The 25,447-nt window shown below is 36.5% G+C and overlaps 2 protein-coding genes across 2 annotated transcripts in view; one reads left to right on the top strand and one right to left on the bottom strand.

The window, feature by feature from the left end:
- HMMR (hyaluronan mediated motility receptor) overlaps positions 1-17,387 on the bottom strand; it is a 36,242-nt gene extending 18,855 nt beyond the window's left edge. The window contains 11 exon segments of the mRNA XM_081825803.1: positions 58-197; positions 4,159-4,307; positions 4,737-4,912; positions 5,045-5,119; positions 6,756-6,856; positions 6,947-7,033; positions 8,230-8,418; positions 10,496-10,543; positions 13,512-13,591; positions 14,057-14,155; positions 17,248-17,387. Coding sequence (XP_081681929.1) covers positions 58-197; positions 4,159-4,307; positions 4,737-4,912; positions 5,045-5,119; positions 6,756-6,856; positions 6,947-7,033; positions 8,230-8,418; positions 10,496-10,543; positions 13,512-13,591; positions 14,057-14,155; positions 17,248-17,293 — 1,190 coding nt within the window. The 5' untranslated portion in view covers positions 17,294-17,387.
- Positions 17,388-17,709: 322 nt separating this feature from the next.
- On the top strand, positions 17,710-23,680 carry NUDCD2 (NudC domain containing 2). The gene is made up of 4 exons (XM_006737603.3): positions 17,710-18,142; positions 20,431-20,479; positions 20,706-20,857; positions 23,182-23,680. Exons 1-4 carry the CDS (start codon positions 17,954-17,956, stop codon positions 23,263-23,265), a joined length of 474 nt encoding a protein of 157 aa, XP_006737666.1. The 5' UTR covers positions 17,710-17,953; the 3' UTR covers positions 23,266-23,680.
- Positions 23,681-25,447: the final 1,767 nt, after the last annotated feature.

The following is a 25,447-nucleotide window of genomic DNA, read 5'->3' as shown; positions in this document are numbered from 1 at the left end:
AGGAGTTTTAGTTCTTCAGCTCGAGATTTTGTTTCCTCTTCCAACTGCCTAACTAGCCTTTCAGCTTGTTCCTCCTTTTGCTGTAATTTATCTAGCTCATCCAGTACTTGCTTTAATTCTTCCTCAAAGAGATTCCTCTCTTTCATCATTTCCTCTTGAAAAGAACATAGCTTCTGTTGAAGACTGGAGGACAATTCCTACATCCAAACAAAAAACCACTGAAATAGTATGAAATGGCATCATGAGGCTTTTACTTAAGCACAAAAAGGAAGTACAGGTAATAAAGTATGAATACTAAATTCATGAGCTTCAAAGAAACTTGAAAAATATAGATATCCACCCGCATGTTGTCATGGATTATATCCTGCACCGTGTTAACACTGTGGTAAATGTTATTTCAGTCTTTTTTCTATGCATTGCACACCCACAACACATTCCTTGTAAAACTAAAATTATAATTTACCACTGACTTTCAGCATATATTTTTCTCAGATGATACTATATAAAAAGTATACTATGGGGCGCCTGGGTGGCTCAGTCGTTAAGCATCTGCCCTTGGCTCAGGTCATAGTCCCAGGGTCCTGGGATCAAGCCCCACATCGGGCTCCCTGCTCGGCGGGAAGCCTGCTTCTCCATCTCCCACTCCCCCTGCTTGTGTTCCCTCTCTCGCTGTGTCTCTATCTGTCAAATAAATAAATAAAGTCTTAAAAAAAAGTATACTATGATTTTGATAGTATATAAATGTATTTTAAAGTTATATAATATACAAATAAATCACCACTGTGAAAAAATTCTAACATTAAAATAAAGTGAAGAAGACACAAATGGAGAGATAGTCTGTCCTCATGGACTGGAAAAATTAATATTGTTAAAATATCCATACAACCATAGCAATCTATAGATTCTATGCAATCCCTATCAAAATGGGAATTTTCATAGAAATAGAAAAATGCTAAAATTCGTATGGAAACACAAAAGACCCTGAATAACCAAAGTGATCTTGACAAAGAAGAACAAAGTTGGAGGCCTCACGCTTCCTGATTTCAAACTATCTTACAAATCTATAGCACTCAAAACAGTACTGGCATAAAAAGAGACACGTCGAGGGGTGCCTGGGTAGCTCAGTTGGTTAAGCATCTGCCTTCAGCTCAGGTCATGATCCCAGGTTACTGGGATGAAGCCCCATGTAGGGCTCTCTGCTCAGCAGGGAGCCTGCTTCTTCCTCTCCCTCTGCCTGCCTCTCTCTCTCTCTCTTTGTCAAATAAATAAAATCTTTAAAAAAAAATGGATAATCGATCAACAGAATGGAATAGAGCCCAGAAACAAACCCACACATTTAGTCAATTAATTTATGATAAAAGAGCTAAAAATATACAATGCGGAAAGAATAGTTTCTTCAATGAATGGTATTGGGAAACTGGAAAACCACAAGCAAAAGAAGGAAGGTGGACCTACTATCTTATACCATAAACAAAAATTAACTCAAAATAGATTAAAGACTTGAATGTAAGACCTGAAACCATAGAACTCATAGACGAAAACAGAGTAAGCAACTTGACATTGATCTTGGTGATGCTCTTTTGGATAGGACACCAAAAGCGAAGGCAACAAAAGCAAAAATAAACAAGTGGGACTGTATCAAACTAAAAAGCTTCTGTACAGGAAAGGAAACCACCAGAAATTGAAAATGTAACCTACTAAATGGGAGAAAATATTTGCAAATAATTATCTGATAAGGGGTCAATATCCAAAATATATAAAGAACACTTACAGTTCAAAAGCAAAAAAACCCCAAATAATCTGATTAAAAACTGGGCAGCAGATGAGAACAGACATTTCTCCAAAGACATACAGATAGCCAACAGGTACATGAAAAGATGCTCAACATCACTCATCATCAGGGAAATGCAAATCAAAACCACAATTAGATTCACCTCACATCTGTCAGAATGGTTATTATCAAAAGGAAAATAAACAGGGTGCCTGGCTGGCTCAGTTGGTAGAGAATGTGACTCTTGATCTTGGGGTCATGAGCTCAACCCCATGTTGGGCATAGAGATTCCAAAAAAAAAAAAAAAGGACAAGAAATAGCAAGTGTTGGCAAGGATGTGGAGAAAAGGGAACCACTGTGAACTGTTGGTGGGAGTATCAACTGGTGTAGCCACTATGGAAAACAGTATGAATGTTTCTCAGAAAATTAAATATAGAACTGCCATACAATCTAGCAATTCCACTTCTAAGTATCTGAAGAAAATGAAAATACAAACTTGAAAATATATATGCACCCAATGTACATATCTGCATTATTTACAATAGCTAAGATACGGAAAAAACTTAAATATGTATTGATGGATGAATGGATAAAGAAAATGTGGTATATACACAACTGAATATTATTTAGCCATATAAAAGAAGGAAATCTTGCTATATGTGATGCTATGGATGGACTTTGAGGATATTGTAATAAATAAGTCAAAGAAAAATACTATATGATCTTATTTATATGTGGAATCTAAAAACAAATAAAAAACCCAGCTACAGAGAACAGATTGGTGGTTGCCAGAGGTGGGCGTGGACAAAATGGGTGAAGTCAAAAGGTATAAACTTCCAGTTATAAAATACTTCAGTTATGGGGATGTAATGTACAGTGGGGTGACTATAGTTAACAATACTGTATTGCATATTTGAAAGTTGCTAAGAGAATAGATCTTAAATGTTCTCCTCAGAAGGAAAAAAATTCTTTAGCTTATCTATGGTGATAGATGCTAACTAGACTTATTGTGGTGATAATTTTGCAATACACACAGGTATTGTGTTGAATACAGAAACTTATATACTGTTGTATGTCAATTTATACCTCAACCGAAAACAAAAAGAAAAACCTGGTATAGATGTGCCCAGAGCACTTAATGAATGAAAACAGGGCCCTTTGCCTTTAAAAAGAATGTTCACTGTAAATAAGCATTCTCTCCATCTTTATACTCCTAACAATGCATTTAGGAGACACATCTCTTAGATACTAAGATACAAAAAAACATTTGGAGGTCTGCCAACAATAAATGCAGTTGCGGGACTGGATGGCAAAAAAAATAACAAAAAACAAAAAGAACCCAAGTAAAGTGAAAATTGCCTCTGATTATACCCCACCCCAATCTTAGTTTTCTCACTATAGAGATAACCACTAGTTTGGTATATATGCCTTCTGGTCTTTTTCTATACACTTATGTACTTAAAAAAAAAATACACACACACACACACACACACATAAATAATATAAGCTACATATGTAAAGGTCATTTAAAAAAATCCTAAAAATAGTTTTTGAGATCTTTAAGTCAGTATATATAAATCTACTTAATTCCTTCAGTGTTGCAGGTTGCCCAACAATATAGTATTTCCTATCTGTGCATTTGAGTACCTATTTGCTCCACTCTCATTAACATGTTATATATTATCAAATGTTTCAATTTGTACTAATCTTGTAAGGGAAAAACAATTATCTCAATTTCTTTATTACTAAGGTAGAGCATCTTTTGATCTTCATAGATTATCTGAATTTCTACTTCTGAGAATGATGAATTTCCATCCTATGCCCATTTTTTTTTAGTGAACTGTTTTTCTCACCAATATGTACATTATTCTTTATGTAATCCAGATTTTTAAAAACTGTCACTTTTGTTTCACATGCATTTAGACACTATTTTATAACATAACTGTAAATGCCCAAGTAGTAATGTAACACAAGAATGTGCAAGAAAAATATATATATTTTTAAGATTTTATTTTTATTTTAAGATTTTATTTTTAACTAATCTCTATACCCAACGTGGGGCTGGAACTCACAACCCTGAGATCAAGAGTCATATGCTCTACCGACTAAGCCAACCAGGCATCCTACAAGAAAATATTTTTAAACAGTTTTCTTATTTTGGTTCATCAGTTGCTTATAATTTTTTCACATTATCAATCACCCTGTCATGAACATCTCTGCAGATAAATCTGTAGCATAGACAGGACTATTTACGCAGGATAAGATGCTAAAAATAGAATTGTCAGAGTGAAGGACATATACAATTGAAAGGTTTTCTGATATACATGGAAATGAATGACATACAATAAGCACAAGTTGTTTTCTTTTTTTGTATTGTAGTAAACTACCTTCTCTTGTTGCAGAAGTGAATCAGTCTGTAATTCTTTTTGTTGTAGTTTTTCATGTTCCTGTTTTTCAAGAGTAAGTTTCTCCTTTAAGTTTTGCATTTCAGAATTTAGAGTTTCATCCTGTACTCTATCCCTGTTGACAAGGTCTTCTATAAAAGTGAAAAATGCTGAAATTAGATACTAACTTTGAGAAACTGGATTTCCATATTTTTTGTTATTAGCATGTTACACAGATCAAGTATTTTGAAAGAAATAAAGCCAAAACATAACTCTGAGGTTCGTATCATTTTATAGATATAATATAGTATGTATTCTATTGTACATAATAAAACCTCGAACCCTGGTTCTGTAGCTTCTCATTTTAAATGACCACCCAATGGGGAAGTCAAGAACTGCACCACTATATATATTTCAATGAAGACAAGCAATATATTGAAATAAACAGAGAACAAACATTATAAAAGATAAAAATTCCCATATAGAGAACAGGATTTTTATGTTGTTTACATAATTATTAAAAAATGTTTTCATATAGCAGTACTTTCCTTAAATATTGTACATATTACTTATCTAAATACCTTTTTCTTTTTCGAGCAGCTGACACTTAGCATTCAGGTCTTCTACTTGTTTAGAAAGTAAAACATTTTCCTCCAGAGACTGCTTAAGGCTTACAACTTCATGATTCTTTTCTTTCAAATTTTCTTCTAACTGGGCAATATCTAGCTTGTATTTTTCCACTTGATCTGATGCACAACTGCATTAAAACAAATTATTTTGAAGAGCACATAATTTAGGCACAGAGAAAATTAAATGAAAAAGGATGAAATGATGTATTCATCACTATTCAACAAAATAAGGTCCAATTAGAAACTACTATTCATATTACCTAATTTCTTCGATGTATTCTAAGAGTTTTTCTGTTTCGGATTTTTCATCAATCTTTTCCTTCTCTATCGAAACACTGAAAAAAATGGCATATATGAATATGTACAATAGTCACACATAATGCTTAATCTGTACCAAATAATGCCGTATCAGATAGGCTGTCTCTAGAGTCCAAATTCTTCTTTTTTTTTAGTGTGTGTGTGTTTTGAAGATTTTATTTTTAAATAATCTCTACACCCAATGTGGGGCTCGAACTTACAACCTTGAGATCAAGAGTCGCATGCTCTACCGTAGCATCCAAATTCTTAACCATCATTTTATGTGACCTCTCAAATTGACAATTTAAAATATACAAATAGGAAACTGAAGTTTTGTTTTTTTTTTAAGCTTTCCAAATAAATTCTGATAAAAGGGTTATGATGATGAGAATTATCACCTATAAAATCCTGAGTGTTAGAAATGATCTTTCTTGTAGCTTTCCTGGCTTCCCTACCCACCGCACATACAAAATAGCATTTTGTTGCTATAAAGCCTCTGTTTTAGGTTGCCTTTCTTCTAATTACTCATGTGTTTACCTCCTCCAAACAATTCAAACAATGAGCAAAAAACTTAAATAGACGCCTTATAAAAGGATTTATATGAATGGTCAGCGAGCACAGAAAGAGAAGCTTGACCCTTATACTAACAAAATGACAAATGAGACACTACTTCCTACCTACTAGAAGGGCCAAAATCAAATAGACTGACAATATCAAACCTTGGAGAGGAAGTGGAACAACTGGAACTATCATACGCTGCTAAGTGCGACTGTAAAGTGCGACAACCACTTTTGAGTTTTTAACACATTATACATATACTACACTACCCTATGATCCAGGAATTCTAATCCTAGATGTTAATTCAAGAGAAATAAAAACTTATGTCCAGAAAAAGACATGCATAGCAGTCTTATTCACAACAGTCAGAAACTGAAAACCCAAATGATGATCAACAGAGAAATAGTAAACAAATGGAGCTAAATTCAAGTAGTGGAATACTACTCAGAAATAGAGGAACAAATTATAATACAACAGCTTAGATGAATCTCAAAACATTATGTTAAACAAAAGAAGACATACACGCACATACTGTGATAACCATCCCCCCAAAAGGCCGAACTAATTATGATGATGGAAGTCAGAAAGTGGCTTCAGGGGTTGGGGGACATCACAATGGGGAAGGGCAGGGGAGCAGGAAGGGGCAGGAAGGAATTTTCTGGAAGGATGGCAATGTTCTCTATCTTGTTTGGGTGGTGATTACAGAGGTGATTACAATTGTCAAAAGTTATCAAACTGAATACTTACGCTCAGTATATTTTTTTGTAGGTAAGTTACAGCTCAGTAATAAAAAGAAGGCTAGGATTTGCATTAATCACAGCTTCCTATACCAATATTCCTCTATTTTGGTCTACCATCTCCATAAGATGGTGCTACTACAAAGATTATGAAGCCTTTCCTCATCATTTATACAGAAGATGGACAAAATTAAAACATTCATACATCTTTTCAGCATAAAATGTTTGGGAATCATCAGGGCTCCGTTGAAGAAGAGAAATAGGGCAAGCAGGGATCAATGACATAAGCGAAGGAAGGTTCAGTCTCAGTAAACAAGAGCAAGGTGAGAGGTAAATCAAGAATTAGTTACACTTAATAATTTCTTTTTTAGTCACTCACAGTTTCCCCTCAAGTTGTGCTATTTTCCCCTGAGACTCCTCAAGATTCTTCTGAGTGACCTGCAGCTTCACCTCCATGCCATCCTGTTTAGCCATCATACTCTACACAACAGAAATATCTGTTTTAGGAAATGAGAGATTGTTCAGACCGCCAGATCCAGACACAGCAAACTCACCAAAGATATCACTCACCCTCATCTTTGTTTCTCTTTTGTTTCTAAGTTTCATTAACTCGAGGCTTAGAATTCTCATAGTCTTCTGGTTACTATCTTCAGAAAACTAAGTACAAGAAACATAAAAAATTTAGAAATATTTTCTACTAGGTCCTACATAAAAATCACAGAAATATTGATTATTCTTTTACTGGAACTATTATTTACTTACATTATACTCTGGTAGAGAAAATAGGCTTTGACCACACCAGAATTACTGATTTTATGCTATTACTATTCTTGTCCCTCTTCTTGATTAATATGACTTTCTGGTTTATTTATTTAATTTTTGGGGAAGGTTTTATTTTTAAGTAATCTCCACCCAATGTGGGGCTTGAACTCACAACCCTGAGATCTGGAGTTGCATGCTCTACAGATTGAGCCAGCCAGGTGCCCTTTTCTGGTTTATTTTTGAGAGCAGCTTGGGTGGTCACCTACCTCTGCATGCTGAAGAGTCCACTGCAAGCCTCTATAACAAACCTCTTGGGGAGGATTCTGTCAAGTGTGCTTGCTTAGCAAAATGCATCTGAATTGCCTGATCTCTTTGGAAATATGTAGGCTACAGGGTCCATCCCAGGCCTACCAAATCAGAATCTCCCTCAGTGGGACCCAGGAATCTGCTCCCTGCCCCAAGCTTGATTCTTATGCACCCTCGCTCCCTTTGTAATCAAAGAGCTCAGCACATTACAGGCCCTGAATAAGTGACTGTTATTGAACTGAACAGTGATTTACAGCCTCCTCCTACTTCAGACAAAAGCAGATGACCATGTTATGTTCTTTAAGATCTATTAGTATATTAATATTAATAAACAAAATTTATCTATTAAACATATTTAGTCCACAAATTTATTCATTTCCCACTTCATTTCCAAAAGGATTTGAGATGGAAGCCTGCTGTTATGCTATTATTTATTTCAGAGAAAGATCTTTAAAGTGACCTCTAGGTGTAAATTTTGCAAGTTTTATTAATGGCCTTATTTATTGGGGGTAACTCTGAAGAAGGGTGACAAAATATCAGACATTAAAACAAAAGCAACTTGTTTGTTTATCCCCTCTTATACCATAATAAAAAAGGTACCATAATAAAAAAGGTACCATAATAAAAAAGATAATAATTCTTTTTGGAAGCAGCTTAACATTTAAGGTACATTTGGTGAAGGAAAAAGACTAAACTAGAGCCTAAAATTCCCAAACAACTATATAGGAAAATAAAACATGTTTTTAATTTATTCAATTGTAAGTATTATTATCAGGTTCAAATACCTTTGATTTTAGTAGCTCATTAGTCCTGGTTAACTCAATAAGCTGTTTTTCTAGTGAAGCATTACTTGCAGAGAGAGATGTTTTCTCCCTGACTGTAGCATTTAGCTTGGCCTCCATTTTCTCCAACTCAGCTTCCAGATCCTGGATCTGCTTGTCCTGAGCACCACGTTCCTGCAGAAGAACACGAATCTGGACAGAAACAAGGTGATAAATGAATGAATCACCAATACAGTGCCAATGAAACTATATGCTATTGATAATGAAACATTAAAGTTCTAGAAAAACCTCTGTGACATGATGCTCTTAGATATTCCGATTTTACTAGCTGTTTCAACAGTCATATTTATGATAGGTCTTAAAAATCTGTTAGAGGATTGTCAGATCTTCTGATTTCACTACATAGGCCAGAAATCTGAATTTGTTTTGCATGAAATTCTACTTTTACATGTTGATAATTAATTCAAATTAAACAAACTACAAATACTGTGGGGTTTAAATAAAATAGAGCTGTATTTGTCTAAAATCTCTATTCCAAAAGATTAAGAAATTGACACAAATTACCAGTTCTAATCTTGGCACTGCCACTCACTCACCAGCTATCTCTCTGAGACTCAGCTATCACATCTCTAAGTATCAACGCCTATATTGTAGGCGTGTGTCCTCAATAAAATGATGACCAATATAACTAAATACTAAAAGAATCAGAGCAACCAGGGCAGAGATTTGCAAAGTTAACTTGACATATTCTTGGTCCTAAGCCAACATTTAACTATAATCAATGAAAGTTGTAATATGTCAAAAGAATATATGCACTAAAAAGAGTTGGTGAGCAATGGAAACATACAAAAAAAAGACTGCCAGAAAAGCAAAGCTGGCAGTGACTATCTTACCCCTGCTTAGGGAAGTAAGTGGGTTTTTTTTTTTTTTTTAAGATTTTATTTTATATATATAGAGCGAGAGAGCGGGGCGGAAGGGCAGAAAGAGAGAATCCCAAGCAGACTCCACACCGAGCGCAGAGCCCAACCTGGGGCTCAATCCCATGACCCCTAGATCACGACCTGAGCCAAAATCAAGAGTCGGATGCTCAACTAACTGAGCCACCCAGGCTCCCCAGTAAGTGGGTTCTTCAGGTCACCTCTGCTCGGTAGAGACTTCTGCCATGGTAGAAATGTACTGTCTAGTACGGGAACCACTCACTGCAGTGCCTACTGCGCATTTAAAAATGTGACTAGTGTGATAAAAAAATTGAGTTCTTATTTTACTTAATTTAAGAAGTCTCAAGTGGTGAGTGGCTACCATTGGACAGGACAGTTCCAGGTTCACCCTCCAGCTCCATTTTATCCTTGAATAAGACATATATATACCTACAGTGCTGAGGATGTGTCAGGTTAGCACAACTTTTTCATAGTTCAACTAACCTGCTAGGATTTCATGCTCATTAAGAAATTCTCTAGCTAGTCACTGTCTTAACATATAGATTAGCATACAGGAAGAGTGTGCGCTGAGTAAATATAAATATCTGACCCATGCATAATTGTGATAAATCAATGCAGTAATTTTTAGTTATCAATTTTTCATTGAAGTGGGTTATCTTGAATCTGTCCCTTAGTATGCTAACTTGATTTTTTTTTTTAAGATTTTATTTATTTATTTGACAGAGAGAGAAACAGCGAGAGAGGGAACACAAGCAGAGGGAGTGGGAGAGGGAGAAGCAGGCTTCCCACGGAGCAGGGAGCCCGATGCGGGGCTCGATCCCAGGACCCTGGGATCATGACCTGAGCTGAAGGCAGACGCTTAACGACTGAGCCACCCAGGTGCCCCAACAAACTTGACATTGCCAGCATACCACATGGACAACCAGGCTCTGAAACATGGTATCTAAGGAAGCTAAGGAACAACAGTTAACTGGCAGGCATTGGTCCTGATGGTAGGCCTTGCCCATCTGCTACAGAACTCGCCAAACTGCACAACAGAATCCCTGTCTCTTAACTCTAAGTAACTCTTTCCATTTTATTTTATTATTTTTAAAGATTTTATTTATTTATTTGTCAGAGAGAGAAATAGTGCACAAGCAGGGGGAGCGGCAGGCAGGGGGAGAAGCAGGCGCCCCGCTGAGCAAGGAGCCCAATGCAGGACTCCATCCCAGGACCCTGGGATCATGACATGAGCGGAATGCAGATGCTTATCCAACTGAACCACCAGGCGTCCCAACTCTTTCCATTTTATAGCACATTTGTTTTTCAATTAAGTTGAAAGCATTGCTTACCTCTTTTTCTAGTATCTTCAAATCTTTATCATTCTTTTGAGATTCCTTCTATTTAAAAGTCAAAGAACAGAGATAAGCAAATTTAAGTGCCACAAATATCACAGATTGGATTTTCAGTTATAAAAAAAAGATTAAACACTTTAATTTCTCTTTCTTTTCTTTTTTTTTTTTTTTAAGTAAACTCTACCCCCCAGTGTGCAGCTTGAACTCACAACCCCAAGATCAAGATTCACAGGCTTTATTGACTGGATCGGCCAGGCACTCCTTTCTTTTTTTTCCTTAAAGATCTAATTGGCTTCATTAAGCAATTCATGAATCAGGCAGCATCCTATCTAGCAAGTAGAGGGGAGGTCCTCATCAAACAGTTAATTTCTATTTTAAACATTTCACTGAGCATATTAAACATTTTGTAGGAGACTTGTCTGGTAAAAGAAGGAAAAGGTTCTTTAAATCTTAAAATATTTCAGGTTTAAGTTTTCACCCTAATAGATTATTAGGATTTTCCTAATAAGTCCAGGGAAAAGAACAGGTGGAGCTTCATGAATAAAGCTGCTGAATGCCTTCTTTCTAATGTAAACATCAATACATTTTGAATATTTAATTATGCTATCCCAGAAAGAAAAGAATCTTACAAAGAGTAATAAACTTAAACCTTGATACCCAAAGAGGAAAAAAAAACTACACATGCAAAGACATAAAAATTAAAATGGGGTAAGCTGATACTTTTTTTTTTTTTAAGATTTTATTTATTCATTTCAGAGAGAGAGAGTGCACAAGAGGGGGGAAGTCAGAGGGAGAAGCAGACTCTCGCTGAGCCAGATGTTGGGGTGGATCCCGGAACCTAGATCTGAGCTGAAGGCAGATGTTTAACCAACTGAGCCACCCAGGTGTCCCGTGTAAGCTGGTTCTAATCTACTTTTGCCTTTATTCTAAATAAGACATATAATTTTTGTTCGATGTATTTTTATATCCAACAGCTTTTCTGACACAATGGCCCTAAACAGAATATCTATCTTTTCCATCTAAAATGGAAGAAAATGGATAAACATATTGAACACAACCTGCTTTATGTGCTTCTAAGTTGGGGGGGGGCTTTATCAGTTTCATATTTATTAATTTTCCATATGATGGCATTTTCTATCAAGGAAGGTCTATTAATTAGGGGTTTTACACAAGCCTGTATGTAAGTTTTCTAAGAGTTCTGTAATTAATTCAAAATCTCAGAACTGTTTCTTCAAGAAATTCAAATTAAGAAATTTAAAGCAACTTTTAAAAAATTATTTTATTTTTTTAAATTTTAATTCCAGTATAGTTAATATACAGTGTAATATTAGTGTCAGGTGTACAATATAGTGATTCAACACTTCCATACATCACCAGGTGTTCAAGACAAGAGCACTCCTTAATCCCCATCACCTATTTCACCCATCCTCCTATCCTCCTCCTCTCTGGTAACCATAAGTTTGTTCTTTAGAGTTAAGAGACCATTTCTTGGTTTGTCTCTCTTTTTTCCCCCCTTTACTCATTTGTTTTTTAAATTCCACATATGAGTGAAATCATATGGTATTTATCCTTCTCTAACTGTCTTATTTCACTTAGCATTATTCTCTCTAGGTCCATCCATGTTATTGCAAACAGCAGGATTTCATTCCTTTTTATGGCTGAAGAATATCCCATTGTATATATGTTTAAATCAATGTGTAAGAAAAGACTGTCTATATCAGTGCTGCCCAATAATAATTCATTACAAACCACATACATACTTCTTTTTTTTTTTTTAAAGACTTTATTTATTTGAGAGAGACAGGGAGAGCAAGCGAGAGAGCATGAGAAGGGGAGGGGTGGAGGGAGAGGGAGAGGGAGAAGCAGATTCCCCACTGACTAAAAGAGAGAGCGCTATATTTAGATTTCATAAAATGTACACATCAAGAAGTAGATTCACATACCCAATATGTTCCAAAAAACATTTGCGTTTTCCAACAACAGAATCAAGTATCAGTTTTTAAATATATATTAATCAAAATTAAATAATAATAAAAATTTAGCTCTTCAAGTGCTCAACAGCCACATGTGGCTAATCACTTCCATATTGGATAATGAAGCCCTACATTATAAAACAAGAGACTTAGGTAATTGCTTAACAAATGAACAAGTCTAAGCTTACCCTACAGCCTTGGTTTCCTAACTCTCAATCTCTTCCATATTAACAAATCTCTTTTTGAAATCTCTTAAGAAACTACAACTTGCTTTATGAACTAATGGAAACACTAATAACACTTAGGCTGTTGCACAAGCCATAACATGAAGTTAAGAATTTAATCTCCCACCACTCTTTGATAGTTTTTGAGCAGCACATCTCTTTTAGGCCTTAGAATGTTTTTTTTTTTCCTTTTTCTTCACCAATACTTACCCTTCTGCACAAACAAACAAACAAAACCAAAACAACTCAAATGATATTAACTACCAAATCAAAGCATTGCATACTTTTTAAAGGCTTACAAGGTGTTAGACAATTTAGATTGAGAAATGACTGAGAAGTGGAGACTATTTTGTAATTCTGAACTATGGGCACGTTTAAACAATATATTTAGTAATGACACAGGCAGAAATATAAATCTTGGTAGAGTCCTAATGATAATATTTTTTATTAATTTATAGGTTTACTTATAACCTTACTTTATACACTTAATCCATTCTAATCAAATAAAATACTTTTCAGAAATGTTTTCATGATTTAGGTGATAAACCAGCTAGAATATCAGAGTGCCTCACCTTTATTTATTTTTTATTTTTTATTTTTTTTAAAGATTTTTATTTATTTATTTGAGAGAGAGAGACTGAGAGAGAGAGAGCACATGAGAGGGGGTAGGGTTGGGAGGGTCAGAGGGAGAAGCAGACTCCCTGCCGAGCAGGGAGCCCGATGCGGGACTCGATCCAGGGACTCCAGGATCATGACCCGAGCCGAAGGCAGTCGCCCAACCAACTGAGCCACCCAGGCGCCCCCAGAGTGCCTCACCTTTAATCCCAAAGTCTTAACTTTTCTTGCTGAAGCAGGCAGGGTAGTATCTCTGTCAACATTAAGATTTTGTTGAGATTCTACAATAAAATAAATTGTACAGATCTTGGTTGGTGCTTACATGTTGAAACACAGACAAAATCCAATTTCCAAATTTCTTATTGTAATTATTAGTGAAGTAATATAAAGTTCATTTCTTGATTGTACATGTCCAAATAATTAGTTGCACAACAGTATTTTCACATCCAACACTTTTCTGATTTTCTTGATATTCCCTGACAGAAGGTTAAGGTAATTACCAAAAGGGAAACTATATATTTACATGAGTATCTTGCTTAATTTTTCTGGTTATACAATAGTGAAATGATTAAAGCATTATTCTGTAGTTGACTCATTTGTAAATTCATCAAATAAGAAAATTTAAATATAACTGTAGCTTCACCTTTTTAGAAATAGTATAGAATCTTCTAATTTAAATGCTGTTAAGTCATAACTTTAAAACTTATGAAATCACATAACCATTATTTTATTTTGGAATCCATTACCTTTTTGTTTTTTAAATCTTTGTGATTTCTGAAAGGATACTGGTCCTTTCAATACTTCTGACGTTTTAACATCATAAGCACCTGGAGATGGTGCACAACCTAAAGGAAACATAGCACATTAATGTCTCATCTAATGTAATTTATGATCTTAAGTTAAAAACATGTCATAATAAAGTAATACAAATGCAAAATACCATTAATAAATTGTTTATTTTTTTCAAATGTAAAAATAGCATCCATTTGATAGTACAAAAACAGGCCTCTCTATGGAAAACACCATTATCTTCCCCAAATGCTCTTAATTTCAATGAGTCAAAGAAACAGGCAACTGAACAAAACAGCGAAGACTGTCTTGAGATAAACATCATTAAAAAAAGCAACATGGCTTTGTATTAAGGATTGAATATAAGAAAAAAATATTTGGAATCAACTCTACTCAAAGAGAGTCACTGAGGTAACTACCATCAGATTCTAGAAATGAAGCAACTAAAAGTCTAGCCCTCAAGGTTTAGTCTGGAATAAAAATTTATAGTGATAATTCATCTCTGGCTAATATTGACATATCAGGAAATTTATAAAGTCATGTTATACATACTACAAACTGTACTAGACAATATATATTTTTTAAATTTTATTTATTTGACAGAGAGAGAGAGAGAACGCACAAGCAGGGGAAGCAGCAGGCAGAGGGGGAAGAAGCAGGCTCCAGGCTGAGCAGGGACCCTGACAAGGGGCTTGACCCCAGGACCCTGGGATCATGACCTGAGCAGAAGGCAGCCACTTAACTGACTGAGCCACCCAGGCACCCCTGTACTAGACAACATTTCTATGATCCAGAAATTTATACAGTATAACCTCACTTAACTAGAGTCTCAAACTGAAGGCACTTCAGAGTGTTTATGCATAGTCGACTTGAGATCTCATTCTCAGGACAATCATTAGCATAAGGGGAGCCTGGCTGGCTCAGTTGGTACAGCCTGTGACTCTCGATCTCAGGGTATAAGTTCAAGCCCCACACTGCGCATAAAGCCTACTTAAACAAAAGGGTAAAAATATCATTAGCATAAAGCTTTAACCGACTGAGAATCAATAGATTCATACTATTCTCTGAAAAGCTATTTACTTCAGCATAGAGTTTCATGCAAATAAAGAGGAACTTCAAGGAGTTTGACCATTTCAAGGCAACTCCGGCTATCCCTTAAGTGTTTTTTAAATGGAATGATAGATAAGAACTTGTTGGTACATCTTGACTAGCATTAAAAAAAGTGAAACACAATAGAAAATATCAGTGTGACTCAAATGTAGCAAAGTTAAGCACTGTTTTGTGAGACTTTTTGTTTCAGTGATAGCTGTAGAAATATAAAAAAATGTATCCTGGATAGAGAGATACACAATTTATTCCTCATTCTGGGACACAATTTAAAAGTATTAAAGTCACTCCTTTCATCAATTCTAAGAGGCTATAAAAACATCAAGGAGGGAATGAAGTTTCCATTCCTCTACCTGGAATAATGATAACAAAAATAATGACACAAAAATTCCAATCCTGGGAGCTTTTTGACCTAAATATGGTCAATAAAGAATTGAGATAGTGGATTTCTAATCAGAAGAGAGTTTCAAATTGAAATACAGAATTCAGTGGGGTATCTAAGGTAAAGGCAGACTTAGCAAAAAACATTAATCTTGGCTAGCTCAAATCTCTCACTTTACAAACTGTTTATAACCTGGGGTGAATAGGAGGCTGGCGAGGTTTCCCTAAAATCAGCTTAACAATGGCACGTCTTAGAGCACCTATTTTACTCATTTGGGATAGGGGCTGAGGCAGGCAGTGGGGAACATTTTATGTTTCAAAGCAAACGAGAGACTTTCACCATTACTGTTAGCTATGTCTTTTGGGGGAAGAGAGGATGAGGGTATGCAGAGCCTATGGTTATTGTGTGCTCTCTCCTTTTATTTATTTATTTATTTAGATAGTTAAGCTCTAGGCCCAATTTATTTATTTAGTTAGTTAGTTATTTAGTTAAGCTCTAGGCCCAATTTATTTATTTATTTATTTAGTTAGTTAGTTAAGCTCTAGGCCCAACATGGGGCTTGAACTCACAATCCCGAGATCAAGACTCACATGTTCTACCTACTGAGCCAGCCAGGCGCCCAGCTCTCTTCTTTTAGGAATGCTTCTGTGGAAAAGCATGAGAAGTGCCAGTCTAGACTTGTCAGAACAGCCAGAAAATAAAATGATGTTGAAATCCTATATTCTGGTTCATCATTAGGTTTACACTCTCCCAAAATGGGATATGGGCCAGCAAATGATGGGATGGTGGACAGTGACAAAGCAGCATCATCAAAGTTGAGAACAATTAAAACCATACTTAACAAAAACTTCCTTAAAGACTAAAGAATCAAATTTGGTTGTTAGATTTAGGATTTTGATTGAAGAACTAGGTTGAAATCCAGCCTGTATACCTACTAGACCTTTGTGAAACTGTAGTATACGTTATTTTCATGCTCCAGGTCTTTTCCTTTACTGCCTTTACCAATCATCCTTCTTTTTTTTTTTTTTTAAAGATTTTATTTATTTATTTGAGAGAGAGAGAATGAGAGAGAGAGAACACATGAGAGGGGATAGGGTCAGAGGACGAAGTAGACTCCCTGCCGAGCAGGGAGCCCGATGCGGGACTCGATCCCAGGACTCCAGGATCATGACCTGAGCCGAAGGCAGTCGCTTAACCAACTGACCACCCAGGCGCCCCGCAATCATCCTTCTTTTATTCCTGAATGGAATATCCAAAAGAAAACCACAAGTTCATACGAAAAGCCACAGGTCAAATTTTTTTTTTTTTTATCAGTGAGGCCTTCCGCACTCGACCATCAAATAGCTACTAACAGTTTCCTTGTTCTGATTCCCTTCTCTCTGCTTTAGTTTCTCCACAGTACTGTTTATTGGCTGCATTCTCCAGTTGAATGTAAACTCCATGAGGCAGGGGCTTTGCTTCATTCACTGCTGTATCCTTATCACTCTGAATAGTACTAGGAATGTAGCAAATGTTTAGTATAGATTTTAGAAAAACGAATCAATTGAATGAGACCCATCGCAGCCCTAAAATTGCCTATTAGCCTCCGATGAAACGAACCAAAAGGGGCAAGATGCGTGACAACATATCCCGACCCCCAGCTCCTTTCCCCGTACGCACCGGAAGGGTCATTGAATCGTTTCAGAGGCGCCTTAGGAAAAGACATGTTGACGACCAGCTCCACAAACTGAAGGTCACTAGCTCTCCTCCCAACTTCCTGCCGCTTATTACAGCCTACTCACTGCAAATTCAAACCTCCCGGCTTATTCCCCGCCCACCTCTAACGTCAGCAGATTTGAAACCAAAATCCTGGGCACACCAATCCAGGACGGGAACATCTAAAGAGCATGCGCACCTAACCTCGACGCGTCCAATTAGGGCTTCTTTGCGTTTAGGTTACCAGCCAATAGGAAACTGTTATTGCCTCCTTCCTCCTCCACCCCGTGTCCAATCATTCCTGGCGTTACTCAATTGTAGCTTACATACTAGCAACATTTGCGCAAGCGCATTTCATAACTGAGCAGTTTGGAAAGTCCGCTTTTGGCGTCATATAGGTGGCTGTGCAGTGAGTTCTAGTTTCACTGGTTCCAACCTCCGACCCTTCCTTGGGTGTAAACTTTCCCGGATTTCAGTTCTTTCAGACGGGGTACTGCCAGGGCCCTAAATGGCCATTGAAAAGGAAAAAGGAACAGGCTAAGACATCAGCCTACGTCCCTGCGCATGTGCAGTGACCTGAGCGGAGAGTCCCGGGCGTGGCCTGAGCGTGGAGATTTCGCGCGTGCGCTGGTCTCGCTCCGTGCGGCTGCAGCTGGGAGGCTACTGGAGTATGTCGGCCCCGTTTGAGGAGCGCAGTGGGGTGGTTCCGTGCGGGACGCCGTGGGGCCAGTGGTACCAGACCTTGGAGGAGGTGTTCATTGAAGTTCAGGTGCCGCCTGGCACTCGCGCCCAGGATATCCAGTGCGGCCTGCAGAGCCGGCATGTGGCGCTGGCCGTGGGTGGCCGCGAGATCCTCAAGGTAGCGGCAGGTCTGGGCTTGTGCTCAGTTTCTTCCCGGCCTCTAAGCCCCAGAATCCCAAGGTTCATGGTTTCCGTGAAAAGACTGTTGGGAGGCCGAATGGCTCCTTTGGCCGAAAGAGCGCTATCATTGGCCTGGTCTGGTCGGAGCGCCCCACTCTCACGGCTAGTCCTGAGTTGTAGAGATTTGAGGAGTCCGGTTTTCTGGCTTTATTTCTAAACCAAATGAAGCTAATGCTTTTGTTGCTCTGCCGGTCTTCAGTTAGATATTTAAAGGAACTAATATTTATTGTGCATATATTTCTTCGAGGCACTGATGAGGTGTTGAGAGGTCAATGGTGAACAAGACAGAAGTTTCCTGCACTCAGATAGGTTATGTTCTTGCAGGGAGGCATAATAAAGCTAAACTAATAAATGTTCAGGCAGTTATAGAACAGTAAAGAAGAAAATAAAGGATAAGGATATCGGGATGAGGATTCAGAGATGATGTCAGGTGATTTATTTTTTCATCAAACAGAAAAATTCTGCATGTTTGTGGAGTGGTTAAGCAGGTAGTCGAGAGTTGTTTGAAGAAAATAATACCCTTTTTATTCTCATCATGTCCGTTGGATCTGGGAGCCGCTTTTTCCTTGATAAGCTTTATAGTTAAATTCAGTTACTTTGAAGTTAGATTTCTTTCCCAGATTAGATGCTCAAGATGTTTGATGACAGTGTAATGAAGTGGTGAAGGGAGATTCCTTATTGTAGGATACCTGACTATGCCATTTTTATAATTTTGTAACCTTGGGCAAGAGATTATTCAGTGTCTCTATGCCTTCACCCACAAAGTATGGTAATTGTAGTAACTTTCTGATAGGATTGTTTTGAGCATAACATGGTATCCAGGGGAATTAAGAGCTTGGAATTGTGTCTAGTATGTAACGAGTGTAGACTACATGTTAGCTATTATTTATATGGAAATGTTCTAAGTGCCTCAGAGAAAAGAAAGATTCATGTGAAAGACATTGATTTATGTCAGCTTGGATCTTACTGAGTTTTCTGGATAGTTGTATAATTCATAGTTTCCTGAACAGTGGTTTAAGATTACAATTCATATTTCCTTTAGTAATTCCAATGACTTTGGGAATTTAACAGTAACTTTAACTTTAGGATTTTAGGTATACATTTTAGACCCGTAGAGTTTTTTCTCACTATTATTGACATACTGAAAAAATGTTTTCTCTTTTTACGTGACCTTTTAATTTCATTTCCTAAAACTTAAATTTGACAAGTAGCAACAAATCAAAATGGATTTGAGCAGGTGCATTCTCTTTTAAACTTATGTTTGCTGATTTCTTTCTTAAAAGAACAGTTTCTGAAAAATCAGTCACAGCTAATCTGTATCAGAACTATATAGTACGTGCTTTACAATTTTTTTGATGCTACATTGCCCAACAAAGAGATTGAACCATTTTTTTTTTAATTTAAAGATTTTATTGATTTATTTGACAGAAAGTGAGAGAGGGAACACAAGCAGGGGGAGTGGGAGAGAGAGAAGCAGGCTTCCCGCGGACCAGGGAGCCCGATGTGGGACTCGATCCCAGGACCCTGAGATCATGACATGAGCCAAAGGCAGACGCTTAACGACTGAGCCACCCAGGTGCCCCTGAACCAGTTTTTTAAAGTTTATTTTAAGAGATATCATTTTTTAATTTCAGCAGGAAAGCTCTTCTTGTAGTTCATTTCAACTGGTAAAGATAAAGCATTTCAGATATTAATTTCACATTTGGCTCAGTGATCAGTAATATTTATTCATCTTCTAAAATATGGAGCCCTGATCTTTCTTTAGAGAGCCCTGTGTTCTTTGTCATAATAAATATTTCAAGCAATGTAAACTAGGTTCCATTTCACTTTCTAGGAGGAAAGATAGGGTTGAGCACCTACCAATATGTTGAAATGGTATAGGGGCGCCTGGGTGGCTCAGTCATTAAGTGTCTGCCTTCGGCTCAGGTCATGGTCCCAGGGTCCTGGGATTGAGCCCCGCATCGGGCTCCCTGCTCGGTGGGAAGCCTGCTTCTCCCTCTCCCACTCCCCCTGCTTGTGTTCCCTCTCTCGCTGTGTCTCTCTCTGTCAAATAAAATCTTAAAAAAAAAAAAAAAAAAGAAATGGTATAAAATTTTATCTCCTTACTATAACCAAACTAGACAATTACATGTGGATTAGATAGGAAATTAGGAAAGTCTTAAATCATGAAAGCATTATAAAAATTAATGAAATATGATTTTAGTACCTTATATGTTTATTTTTCAGGGCAAGCTCTTTGATTCTACAATAGCTGATGAGGGAACATGGACTTTGGGTAAGGGTAATCTATAATTCTTGGAATCTTTTTTCAAAAATTAATTTTGTCTTGGAACCTAGTATGTTTCCCTCTGTTGTATTAGGTCCTTTGTCTTTGCAGCTTTGGAAGAGAATAGTGATAGAAATGCATTGAAAATAATTGTATGTCAATATTACCTAATGATTTTTGAAAATATAAAATTTAATGATGAACTCTAATATATTTGTGATTTTTGTTTGTTTAGAGGACAGAAAAATGGTCCGTATTGTTCTTACAAAGACAAAGAGAGATGCAGCAAATTGTTGGACTTCTCTTCTAGAATCTGAATATGCAGCTGATCCTTGGGTGCAAGACCAAATGCAGAGAAAACTTACATTAGAGAGATTCCAGAAAGAAGTAAGTCAGATGAATGTATGAATATGTATTGTTAAACATCTTAAAATCATAGAATGATTATTATTTGAAATTAAAACTCAAATGTGGTTACAAAAAATTACAAAAGTTCTTTAGAGGATTTTTTTTTTAAGTTAAATCATTAGAAAAATGACTGGTCTTTGTGTGGGTTTTATTTTTTCAAATTTTCTGTAGAGGAATTTATTTGTACTGTCATGTTTTCTAAGTTTAAATTTGTTTACACCAATAATGCATAAATGAACTCATAAAAATTCAATCAATATAGACTTACACAGTGTAAAAAGGTGAAAAGTTCCTTTCATCGACATCTCTCCATTCTGTGCATCTGTCTCATTCTTATCTCATTGATGTATTGGTTTGCTACTTTGTTTTTAACATAAATTCAGGATCACACTATGTGTATTGTTCATGTTGTTTTTTTCATTTAATAATACATCTTGGGTCTCTTCCTACCAGTACGTATAGATAAAACTTGTTCCTTTTAACTACTTCAGAGGGTTTTCTAGTTTGAATATATCAACATTATTTCTTTAGCTATTCCCTTTTGATAAGATTTGGATTTTTTGATTTGTGTCTATTTCAAACAAAATTTATGCTTTCATCTCTGTAAAACTATTCCAATATTCTGTTAATTTATCTAGGAGAAGAATTACTGGATCAAAGCACTGTTAAAGTTTTGGTGGATAATTTCTTTCTGTATGGTGATGGTTTCCAAATATGTGTCTCTAGTTTAGACTTTTTCCCCAATTTTGGAGTCACATTTCCAATTCAGTATCTCCACTTGACAGTCTGACAGATATATCAGACTCAACATATTCAACATGAACTCCCTAACTTCTTCCCACACATGTTCTACCTCTAGTCTTCTCATCTTGGTTGATGGAAACTACTTGATCAGACCAAAGAACAAAAATGGGATATCATCCTCCACTCCTGTCTCTCTCTCACACACCCTGTCCAATTTGTTAGGAAACCTTACTGGTACTACCTTCCAAATATATTCAGAATTTGTCCACTTCTCACCACCAACTCTACTACCACTTTGATCTGGACCATCTGTAGTGTCTTGCCTAGATTACTCCAATAACCTTCTAATTGTTCTCTTTTACCCTTGCCAAGCTACAGTGTTCTCAAAATAGCATAGTAGTCCTTTTAAAATGCAGGTCAGAACACCTTGCTTCTCTTCTCAGAACTCTTTCATTCTATCCGATCTGGTCCTCAGTGATCTCCCTGACTTCTTCTCCTACTAATCTCCCCTTCAGTCATTCTGCTCTAGCCATACTTTTTGTTATTTTTGAACATTCCATGCCATTCCTTTTCTGTCCTTTTGACTACAGGGTTCTTCTCCCAAAGCTTGGCTAACTTCCTCACTGTTTTCAAGTCATTGCTCAATAAAGTATACTTTATCTTTGGTCATCCTATTTAAATACTATAATCTTCTCATTTCCCTTACTCTGCCCTGCTTTTCTTTCTTCTTTCTTTCTTTTTTTTCTGTAGCACTTGCACCAACTTTTAACAATGGATCAGGGGCTCACAAACTATGGCCCACAGAGGAAATCTGGCCCGCTGCCTGTTTTTGAAGTAAAGTTATATTGGAATACACCTATACTCGTTCATTTGTATATTGTCTTTCTTATACCAACTCCAGACTTAAGGAGTTACGAGACTGTATGGCCTTCAAAGACTGAAATATCTAACTACTTGGCTCTTTACAGAAAACTTTGCCAACCTCTACATTAGATAACTTACAGTTTATTATTTGTGTCCTCCTTTAAGAATGTCAGCTCCACCAGTGCAGGGATCTTTGTTTTGTTCACTCTTGAATTCCACGTGCCTCTAGTAGTGTCTTCCAAACAGTAGGAACTCAGTAAATGTTTGTTGAATAAATGAAACACCCTCCAAAAAGACTAAAGCATGAGATAGTACTTCCTAGGATTGTTATGAGGATTGAATATGTTGATAAAGTTGAATATGCCTGCCTGGCATGTAGTAAACTCTCAAACGATGATAGTTATTAAAATCTGTTTTCACACTCATACTGAAGTATATGTTTGCCCATACACTTGTCAACTTGTAATATACATATCGATCTTCTAAATATTGTAGATCTGAAAATTGAGATATACCTCCTAGTTTTAAGTTCTGTTTTGGTGATTACATCTTTTGACATGTTTATTGGCCATTTGGATTTCCTGTTGTGTCACTTGCTAGTTTATATCTTTACCATTTCCCTTTGAGTTATATTTTGAGTTATATCTTATATTTTTCCTTGTAAGATTTATCATAATTTTTTTCATGTCTTTTAGAATCCTGGTTTTGACTTCAGTGGAGCAGAAATCTCAGGAAACTACACTAAAGGTGGACCAGACTTCTCAAATCTTGAGAAATAACTACTACTTTTTTTTTTTTGCTACATTCTGTGGATCCCAGCAGATGTTGCCAACTTAAAGGAACAGATTATGTGGTGGAAGGAAAATGTGGATACCTGCAGTTAACAAATTGCAAAATATATTTAACTGTGGTTCTAAAAATTGCATTCAAATATCATTTACATAGGAAACATCTTATATACTGTGGAAACTATTCTACTGATATAGAGTAACTTTTTTTTGGACTTGTTTTTTTGCTCAGCATGAAGTTTTATATGCTGCATTTTACTAATTTCAGATTTAACCTGTATTTTTAATACAAAAAACATTAGGGTATAGATCATGTGAAATGACCGGTGCCTTCAGGGACAATTAAATTTTTCTTTCAATAAGTGTAATGCAGGAATAATGTTCAATAAACTTTTCTAAATAGGAACCGTGTACCCCTTTCTGTAAGTATGCCAGTACACACAAGGAATTATATTACTGAAAAAAGTTTTAAGAAAGGAAAAAGTCCACAAATATATTCTGAGTAAGTTCATTTTAAGAGTTAATGAAAATTTCTGAAGTAATATATTATTCCCTGGGAGATGACTTTGTCAAGAAATTGAAAAATAGAGACTTAACAATAGGAATGGATTAATACAAAACAAGCAGTGACGTGAATGTGATCATTGGGTGAGTCCTTTGTCAGTGACAAAAAGCAAATAATGGTTAATGTTTATAAGTCAGGGACATAATTTTGCTCTTCAGTGATCTAGACATATAAGGAAGGATTATCTTAAAATTTTATTTCCTTCTTTTTATGTCCTTTGGAATTTTCAAATATCTCTCTACATTTTTTAAAAATTTAATTTTTAAGTAATCTTTACACCCAGTGTGGGACTTGAACCCGCAACTCTTGACATCAAGAGTTGCACACCCCACCAACTGAGCCAGCCAGGTGCCCCTAAAAATTATTTTTAACAATCCCAAATGTATAGCAAAGTTACATGTAAAGTACAAAGAACTGTTTTCTTCCTGAACTGTTTGTAAGTTTATGATATGACGCTGCATCATCTGTAAGTACCTTAGTGTGTATTTCCTTCAAAGGACATGCTCTTATATCACTACAATACAACCATATGATCAGGAAATTAGCATTGATACGTTATGACCATCTAATCCTCAGATCTTTATTGCATTCAAGTTTAACTGATTGTCCCAATAATGTTCTGTATAGCAAAAGGATCCAGTCACAATCATGCCTTCCCTTTAGATTAAATGTCCGGTGTCTGGTCTACTTCAGTCTGGAACAAGTCTTCATTTTTTCGTCACTTTTACAACCTTGGCACTTTTGAATATTACAGGCTAATTTTGTACAACAGCCCTCATTGTGAGTTTTGTCTGATACTTCTTCATGATTAGATTCAGGTTATACATCTTTGGCAGGGATGTTACAGAAGTGATGCTGTGTTCTTTTTATTTTTTTTTTTAAAGATTTTATTTGACAGAGAGACAGCTAGAGAGGGAACATAAGCAGGGGGAGTGGGAGAGGGAGAAGCAGGCTTCCCGCTGAGCAGGGAGCCCGATGCCGGGCTCGATCCCAGGAACCTGGGATCATGACCTGAGCAGAAGGCAGACACTTAACGACTGAGCCACCCAGGTGCCCCGTGATGCTGTGTTCTTATTGCATCCTATCGTGAGTTAGTAATTTTGATTTGTCCTTTTTCTGTTGGTGTTTACTTATATCACTGAATAAGTGGTGTCTGTCAGTCTTCTCCACAGTAAAGCTATTCTTTGTAGGTTTATAATTATTTTGTGGGATGGTAGCTTCAGCGTACTACTCTGTTCCTCATCAAACTTCCAACTTATTTATATCTTTATTGATTCATGATTTTCTACTTTATTCAGTGGGTTAAAATCTATTACTTGTATTACTCTGATGCTTACAATTTTTCTTGATTTGGCTAGGGGAAAACCCTTTTAGGTGGCTTCCATGTCCTGTTGACCTGTCCCATCATTATTTGAGTAAGTTCTTATTTTCTGGCACAAGTTGATACCAGGCTTATGCTTTCCCTGCCCTAGCTCAAGAATAAGCCACGTTTTTAAGGTCTCCTGCTTCTCTTAGATGGAAAATGGTATTTAGAAACCAAGATTTGGGGGTGCCTGGGTGGATCAATCGTTAAGCGTCTGCCTTCGGCTCAGGTCATGATTCCAGGTC

The sequence above is a fragment of the Leptonychotes weddellii genome, chromosome 7 (genome assembly GCF_054177405.1).
Source record: "Leptonychotes weddellii isolate Sample4059 chromosome 7, ASM5417740v2, whole genome shotgun sequence".
Classification (NCBI taxonomy): domain Eukaryota; kingdom Metazoa; phylum Chordata; class Mammalia; order Carnivora; family Phocidae; genus Leptonychotes; species Leptonychotes weddellii.
This window is presented reverse-complemented; position numbering and strand designations above follow the sequence as displayed.